The 8,850-nt window shown below is 43.8% G+C and overlaps 1 protein-coding gene across 2 annotated transcripts; it reads left to right on the top strand.

Annotated features, from left to right (window-relative positions):
• Positions 1 to 2,575: 2,575 nt before the first annotated feature.
• Positions 2,576 to 8,496, top strand: tent5c (terminal nucleotidyltransferase 5C). 2 transcript variants are annotated; one of them, XM_020459452.2, is made up of 2 exons: positions 2,576 to 2,682; positions 3,952 to 8,496. In XM_020459452.2, the coding sequence occupies exon 2, from the start codon at positions 3,974 to 3,976 to the stop codon at positions 5,147 to 5,149; it is 1,176 nt and encodes a 391-aa protein (XP_020315041.1). In that variant the 5' UTR covers positions 2,576 to 2,682; positions 3,952 to 3,973; the 3' UTR covers positions 5,150 to 8,496. The 2 variants fall into 2 exon arrangements, with proteins under 2 accessions (XP_020315041.1, XP_020315033.1); XM_020459444.2 differs by lacking the exon at positions 2,576 to 2,682 and adding an exon at positions 2,824 to 2,954.
• The last annotated feature ends 354 nt before the right edge of the window (positions 8,497 to 8,850 follow it).

Below are 8,850 nucleotides of genomic sequence, written 5' to 3'. Positions count from 1 at the left end.
TTGATCAATAAGCATCAACCAGTGGGTCTTGTGACGGGTACACAGAGATGAGCAGTTTACAGAGGAGTATAGAGTACATTGATGTGTCCTATAAGGAGCATTAGTGGCAAATCTGATCTCCGAATTGTAAAGAACATCTAGCCTCTCGAAAGCACTCTTGCCTGCCGATCTATAAATTACGTATCCATAATCTAGCATGGGTAGGATGGTCATCTGAATCAGGATTTGTTTGGCAGCTGGGGTGAAAGAGGAGTGATTACGATAGAGAAAACTAAGTCTACATGTAACTTTAGCCCGCAGCTTTTATATGTGTTGAGAGAAGGACAGTGTGCCGTCAAGACATACTCCCAAGTACTTGTATGAGGTGACTACCTCAAGCTCTAAACCCTCAGAGGTAGTAATCACACCTTTGAGGAGAGGGGTATTGTTCTTACCAAATCACATGACCTTCGTTTTGGAGGTGTTCAGAACCAGAATAAGGGAAGAGAGCTTGTTGGACACTAAGAAAGCTTTGTTATAGAGCATTTAACACAATCTGTGGAGGGGCCAGCTGAGTATAAGACTATCATCTGCATTTGGACTGTTGTTGATGTGTGCAGAGGGTCCCTGGTTCGCGCCCGGGTATGGGCGAGGGGACGGTCTAAAGTTATACTGTTACATTGGTGCCGTGACCTGGATCACTGGTTGCTGCGGAAAAGGAGGAAGGTCAAAAGGGGGGTGAGTGTAACGGATGTGAAACGGCTAGCTTAGTTAGCGGTGCGCGCTAAATAGCGTTTCAATCGGTGACGTCACTTGCTCTGAGACCTTGAAGTAGTAGTTCCCCTTGCTCTGCAAGGGCCGCGGCTTTTGTGGAGCGATGGGTAACGATGCTTCGTGGGTGACTGTTGTTGATGTGTGCAGAGGATCCCTGGTTCGCGCCCGGGTATGGGCGAGGGGACGGTCTAAAGTTATACTGTTACACAAGGGCAATGGTGATATCATTTAGGACCTTTAAGATTGCAGTGACACATCCATAACCTGTGCGGAAACTAGATTGCGTCCCAGAGACATCAAGAAAGCCAATCAGTTGTTTTTTGACAAGTTTTTCCAATACTTAAACAGAGCAAAATAGAAATAGGCCTATAACAGTTAGGATCAGCTTGATCTCCCCCATTAAATAAAGGACGGACTGTGGCTGCCTTCCAAGCAATGGGAACCTCCCCAGAGAGGAGAGACAGGTCAAAGAAAATCAGAGATAGGCTTGGCGATGATAGGGGCAGCAACCTTAAAGAAGAAAGGGTCTAAACCATCTGACCCAGATGGTTTTTCGTGGTCAAGTTTATCTAGCTGCAGCTTGAGGTCACGTTACTGCAAAACACAACAGGCTATTCTTTGTGGCTTAAAGTTGAGTCTGCCCTTTATTCACAAATCTTCCATGAAAAACTCTTCCATGAAACTCTTCCATGAAAAAAATGATATATGCTGTGTTCAAAATACATATATTGTCCAGATTTTTGTAGTTTGTCTCAGTTATGAAATAGTCTGTTTGATTTGTGAAAGATACAGTATCTGCATGTGTTTCAATGCTCCCGAAGTGACGCAGCAGTTTAAGGCACTGCATCTCAGTGCTAGAGGCATCACTACAAACCCTGGTTTGTTTCCAGGCTGTATTACAACCAGTTGTGATTGGGAGTTCTATCGGTCAGCGCACAATTGGCCCAGCGTCGTCCGGGTTAGGGTTTGGCCGGAGGAGGCCGTCATTGTAATAAGAATTTGTTCTTAACAGACTTGCCTAGTTAAATAAAAGTTAAATAAAGGTAAAAATAAATAAATAGGTGACCTATAGCATTCAGGGGTAGATTATACAGTAGGCTACAAGCAATCTTTGAAAGCCCATTAATGTCACACCTTTACCACTACGTTCTAATAGTCACTTAATAGTCATGGGACATGTCAATTTTGCAAAGGGCATTCATCTACATAACTCATCATGTGTAACAAGAATCGAAATGAAATAGCTGAAGACATAAAGTGTATACATGTGCATAAAGCTAGGCTAAGTATACAGATGCCAGCACATCCATTGTTTTTTGTTGTTGTAGAAAATGTTCTTAAAATGACTCTAAAATTAACTTGATGTTTCATGCACGACATGTATTGTAGCTGAATATCTAAAGTGCATTTGATCATCTATACATGGATAAAGGAAGTGTCTGCATGATATGAATGGCTGGATGCTTAATTCAATGCTAAATCAATGCTTAATTTATATCCAGGGCTGTTTTCCTTTCCATGGAGATTTTCCACTTTAAAAAAAAACAGACTACTTTTCAAATAGCTAGACTACCAAAGCAACCAGGTTTGATGGTTTTCAAAAATGGCAAATCAATGCCCTACTAACTATTTCCTTAAATAACATAACAGTTCAAAAAGGAAGAACTTCGTTTTGTTCAGGAGAGTGGAGTGCAGCAAATGTAGCTATAAAATGTATGTTAAATTTGGTAAATCAAAGTGTAAAGTTGTTCAACCAAGATATCGAATGAACGTAAAAGACGCTACTGGTAACCTGGCAACACAAAAACCTCCCTGACCAATCAAGGGCTTCGCTCAGCGTATTAATATCATCAAATAGGAAGCCTACCTAGTTAGTTGTTTTAAAAATCCAAGGCTGCCAATGCTGTGGTATTTGAAGCACGATTATTGGTAAATATTTTGTATTCTAATTTGTATTGATTCATCTGAAGCTAGCTAGGTTTCTGTGACTAGATAAGGTACATTGTAGTACGACATTGTCGACGGCTGTTCAGCCAATTGATCTTCCGTTTATAAGAAGGCGTTTCTTTAGTTAATGCGTAGCTACAAGAGCTGAAATGTTAGTTTGACACACGAGGGGATTAATTGAAGTGTCCGCACGAATGCTCAGTTAACATCTTATTCTTGTGCAATTTGAATGCCTTGAGAAGATAATTATAACCGTATGTATATTTTTCATATTAGCTAATTCAGTGCTTGTGTGCTCCCTTTTGCTAGCTACATCCTTGGTCATGTAACGTTATATCCTTGCAAACCAAACTGTTTGACGTGCCTGTTTGTGAGATATACATTTTAGGCTCGCGAGCAGTTAACTTATTACATGTTTAGTTTATAAATGTTACATGCTGTAGCTGCCTATCTTGTGTATGTAACTCTTCTTTTTTAACAGTTTGCTGTTGCTTGAAGTGATTTTACTAGATAATTTCTGTTAGTTACATGTCTGCCAGGTATAGTATCTGGCTGGCTCGTATGTAGCACGAGCCTGTTCTGTCGGTTTTCAGATTCAACTACACTGGCGCGTATTGTAAAATTAACTAGGCAGTCAATTTGTAATGCACAATTGTTGCCGTTATTCATGGATTCATTCTTTCCCCAAATGTAAATACTTCGCAGATGTATTAGAAATAATCCCACCACCCCCGAAATTAAATGTACATTGTTACGTTTAGTTCTAACATTTAACCAAGTATTTAAGTGTTTTATTATTGAGTAGTTTTAGCACGATGTTCGCGACATCTAAAATATTGCTCTCAGGAGCAACTTTTTCATTTCTCTGCTACTTGGATAGCTAGTTCTCGAATGAAAGCATGTTGTCTGACTGTTCTAGAAGTACAGGGAGGTATTATTTAGTAGAATAACGTGAGTTGCCCAATTATTATTTAACATGTCTCGTGGTCATTCTGCATTTCAATACTGCTATTTGTAATCAAGTGTGTCATGAATGGCTATCATGATTTGACGTAACCGTAATTGTCTATTATAGCTAGCCTACATCAGTGATATATCATGCCCAAGTCATCTCACAAAGGCAGGAATTCCAGTGCATTCTGTTTTGGCATCTCATCCCAGACAAATGCATGTTCCGTGGGTTCAGAAACTACTAGAATTTTTTTTGTATTTCAAACTAATTGTGGCTTTTCTTCACCTTTTCTGTCCTAGTTCATTTAAATACACTTAGAAGATGGCTAACAAGGCAGAGTCCACTATGAGCACTAGTGAGAGTGTGTCCCACAGCGTGCTGAGCTGGGACCAGGTGAGCCGTCTTAATGAGGTCCTGACAGAGGTGGTGCCTGTCCATGGCCGAGGGAACTTCCCCACTCTGGAGGTGCGGCTGAAGGACATTGTGCAGATGGTGCGCACCAGGCTGCAGCTAAGGGGGATTAAAGTGAAAGACGTCCGTCTGAACGGCTCTACAGCCAGCCACGTGCTGGTGCAGGACATTGGCTGGAGCTACAAGGACCTGGATGTCATTTTCAGGGTGGACCTGCCCCAGGAGTCAGGGTTCCAGCTGGTCAAAGATGTGGTGCTAGGCACCCTGCTGGACTTCCTCCCTGAGGGGGTGAACAAGGAGAAGATCACCCCCATGACTCTGAAGGAGGCCTATGTTCAGAAGTTAGTCAAGGTGTATAATGAGCAGGACCGCTGGAGCCTCATCTCCCTCTCCAACAACAACGGACGCAATGTGGAGCTCAAATTTGTGGACTCTATCCGCCGGCAGTTTGAGTTCAGTGTGGACTCATTCCAGATCGTGCTAGACTCACTGCTCACCTACTATGACTTTTCGCCAGGGAACCCCATGTCTCGCCACTTCCACCCCACCGTGGTGGGCGAGAGCGTGTACGGGGACTTTGGCGCGTCTCTGGATCACCTCATGAACAAGCTGATTGCCACCAAGCGGCCAGAGGAGATCCGTGGTGGGGGCCTGCTCAAGTACTGCAACCTGCTGGTAAGGGACTTCCGGCCCACCTCGGTGGAGGAGTTCAAGGGCCTGGAGCGCTACATGTGCTCCCGCTTCTTCATCGACTTCCCTGACATTGGCGAGCAGCAGCGCAAGCTGGAGGCCTACCTGCAGAGTCACTTTGTGGGCGAGGAGAAGAGCAAGTATGACTACCTCATGATCCTGCGGCGTGTGGTCAACGAGAGCACGGTGTGTCTCATGGGCCACGAGAGGCGGCAGACCCTCAACCTCATCTCACTGACGGCCTTCAGGGTCCTGGCTGAGCAGAACGCCATTCCCGACGCCTCTAGCGTCACTTGCTACTACCAGCCGGCGCCCTACGTCCGAGACCACAACTTTAGCAACTACTACGTGGCCTCTTGTAACCAGAACATTCCAACATGGCTGCCATGTAACTGAAAGACACACGCACACAAGAGAAGACTGCTGCTTTGAGGGGGGGGGGGGGGGGGGGGGGGGGGAAGAAGAAAAAAAAGATAAATAGGCTCCCCATAAACACAAATTGGGCCATAACTGGGATTTCCCTCTGGTCATAAAGGATCTATTTAAATGGACAAGTGGTTTTTTTTTTTTTTTGGACTCCCTTCTCCTTTCTCATTACTTATCTGCAGAGGTGTCAAGATAAATTGCTCCAAAGTGATATCTAAGTGTTTGGATTCATGTTATTTAGCCTTTTTTTCATATTGCAATGTTTTTGTTCCCCCCTTTTTTTCCCCTATTCTGAGTTTTGAATTAAGGTCCTGATTCAATAATGAATGGTCCTTGGTGCCTTACTGTCTGTCTTCCCCTGATAAGTATATTTGGTCCATCTTAATAGAAAGGGGGGGGGGAATTGTGTGTTTGGGTTGTGTATTTAAGAAATGCGAGAAGACTGGGGGTGCAGAATGTTAATTGTGTAGTGACTAAAAATGTGAAATGATTCCTGAGCTGACATGGATGTTTAGCTTCCTGTTGCGCAGTAGTGGGTTGCTCATCAGTGTTTGGGGATTTTCTATTAGTGAGATGACTTCATATTCATTTCCTTTAGAAGGCATCCAAGGTAAAAGGGAGGCCAAGGAACTGCTCATTTAGTTTTAAATCAAAGGTGTAAATTGGGGAAAGTCATATTACTAGCACAGCAGTGTTCTCTAGCGGCCAGAGTGCCTGTGCCGTGTAGACTTGGTAATTGTATTTTCCACTGTGAATGTTGGTGACAGCCTCCTAAATCTGTTCAGCCCTTTCTTTTTTTCTTTTCTTTAAGGACTTTATTCAGTCAAGACTGGATTTGAGTGTACTATGTAGGGTGTAAAGTGGCTTCCTCTCCTTGTGTCCTCTCCTCCATGCAACAGGTCAAATAGAACTGTAGAAAGCCTATCCAAACCTTTTGCCTGTTTGCGTTAATGCTTGAAAGGAGACTAGGGGAGGACGCCATGAATGAGTATTGACAAGCACCCCCATACAGTGACTGTTGGGCCTTTATTTGCCCACTGAGCTGGGCTAATGTATGTTGTGTGGCGTTACTATTTTCTTTTAAACTTCTTCCAAATTGTCAGTGTTCATGGTCCACCTGGTGGGTTCTATACTGTAGGCTCATTCAGAGGGCAGGACAGGGCCTTCCCCTCTTCCTGGAATCTAATCTGAGAGGCAGGGAACTACTGTCCCGTTCCTTAAAAGGAGCCCCACTTGGCAGGGTCTGGAGCCCCTTGCGGGCTTCGCAATGGCTGAAATGGGATCCCAGTCTGGTGCAGGCAACCCAATAGCTTTAACAGCAGTTTATAATTATTGTGGGAGGGTAAGGAAGGGGGTTGTGTGTGTCACTGCCCCTTCACATGTGTGAGGGCTTACTCACTTTCCGCTCCACTCTCCACCACCCTTTAAGGGTTTGCTGGGGGCAGGTGTGAACAGTTTTCTGGTCATGGGAGGACAGGGGAACATGGCTGCTTGCCTAGCACATTCAACAAAATGTAAATGTCTGGAATTCCGTTCTCAATTTAGACCTCACGCTTTTTGATTTATATGGCAGAAGTTGTACTCAGATCTATGACGGGCATCCCAGTCCCCCTTCAAACTTTAAACCCCATTTAGAAATTGCCCCCCACCCCTACCAACTCCCTTTCGACTGACCTCTCCATTTTAATTTCCAGTCCAGTAAGCCAACTGTTCTCTAAGTGTTTCTGTTTAACCAAACCCAGGGAATAACTTCTGCAAACCTAATGTGTGCATCCAGAAAAGGGGTAGGATGTGGTTCTGCCCTGTTCACAGGCATGAGGGGGGGGGGGGTGATTTTGGGGGGGTGGTCAGCCAGCATGGTCTTCTCTAGAGCTGATCATACCCCTGGCTCAGGGCACGTTGAGCTGGCTCAGCAGCCCAAAACGTAGACACTGCTTTTAACGTGGGTTAGCCTTAGCTTAGATTTAGCCACCATGTGGGCACATTCAGTGTGGGGGCACATTCAATGTAGGCCAAAGTCTGAACCAGCAACTGAAGTGCCTTCAAATTTTGGCAGGATTTGTATTTGGGAGAGGGGTAGAAGAGGGAATTGGCTCAGTTTTATTTTGTGCTTTTTTTGGGTGGGTGGGCAAAAAGGTTTGTCATTTGCATTGGGTATAAATTGTAATTTATGGGTTTAGACACTGGCATTGAATTACGGATATAGCCTTTTTATTTTTTATGTGAAGTTTATTTTTCTTCCTAAACCCAACCCCAAAACAGCTGTAACTTAGCTGTCTAGTCATTCCAGTATTTCTTTGTCATGCTGTGTGCATTTTTCCCCCTTCATTTATCCAAAGCAATACTGACAGGTAATGCATGATAACTGAGGTCAAACGACTTGCACACCCCACTCTATGGAAGCACTTTAGAGGCCTTGACTTACTCAACCCAGCTAGTGGAGCGTGTACCTGAACTTACGCTCTGAAGGAATCTGGATGTGGGAGGTGAGCTGGTTCTCAGGGAGGTAAAATGTGTTGAAGGGCTGTTTCTATACTTTTTGGGGGGTGGGGGGTGAACTTTCTGAACCTGTTTTGTATTGTGCCCCCATCTTGGCCACCAGATTCCTATATTTGGTATGACTCCCTCTGGTGTATATTAGAGAAGATCTGTGTCTTTGTCTTTGTGCTGAGACCATTTTTAAAAGCGTGTGGCATTTGGAGCAGGTGGTCTTCAACCTTGGTTCTGGTTTTTTTGTGGGTTTTCACGGCATTGATTAACTTCATCATTCAGGTGGAAAGTTCCCTTGTCTCGCTTTATTCAGGTGAGACGCCATCTCTAATGGAGAGACGCTCCGTCATTCCCAGATATGTTTACCGGCCATGCAAAGTGATGAATCAATTAAGCTTTGAGCCAGAACCAGCAGCCCATTAGCGCTACACAACCAGGGGTGAAGACCTACTGATATTGAATGGGTGTAAAGCATATCTTTCCCTACCTGTCCCTTACCCTGCCTGACTGTTATGGTTTGTGTCCTTTTCCAAAGAGCAAGTCATAACTTTTTTGGAACATGACTGAGGCCTTTGACTCACTTCACTATTTTTGCATTGAGTTTTGGAATTTGCTGCAGATGCGTTGTTTATACATGGATGTGGTTTAAGTGAAAGATGAAATTCTTGCTGTGTGTATGAGGTCTTGCGTTCTCTGTCGGCTTTGACTGACTGCAATGGTGAGGACGTTGATTATCATTAATTTCTCAGCACTTTTACCTCACTAGTTTTCCTTTTTGGATCAAATGTTTGAAGAGGGGAAAAAATAAAAATAAAGTTTGAACCCCACATCTGTTGTCCTAGTAATGTTACTATTTTGTTCATTACCATTTTAAAAGCACACAATGCAAAGGTTTCAAAACATTTGCACTGAGTTAATATCAATGGGGACATTGTGTGTGCCTTTGGCTTTGTAGTGTGCACAAAGGCAATAGCCAAGATTAGTTCTCAACATACTAAATCAATTTGAATGCATCCTTTGTCATTATAGGACTAAAGCTTGAGGTTGACCAAGTAGCTTAATTATTGCCTCCCACTACTTTCACTGACAGTCACCTTAGCTTTGTTAACACTTGCTGCACTACTCCTGCATGCTCCCTGCCATTATGAATAAAAATCTGTCTTGAGCACAATAAGGAAATG

This window comes from Oncorhynchus kisutch, linkage group LG2, assembly GCF_002021735.2.
Source record: "Oncorhynchus kisutch isolate 150728-3 linkage group LG2, Okis_V2, whole genome shotgun sequence".
In the NCBI taxonomy this organism is placed as follows: Eukaryota; Metazoa; Chordata; class Actinopteri; order Salmoniformes; family Salmonidae; genus Oncorhynchus; species Oncorhynchus kisutch.
Note: the sequence above shows the minus strand (reverse complement) of the source record. Positions and strands in the feature narration are given on the sequence as shown.

What these genes read in the sequence shown, in the direction of transcription:
- tent5c (XM_020459452.2), top strand. Translation starts at nt 3,974, where the DNA reads ATGGCTAACAAGGCAGAGTCCACTATGAGCACTAGTGAGAGTGTGTCC.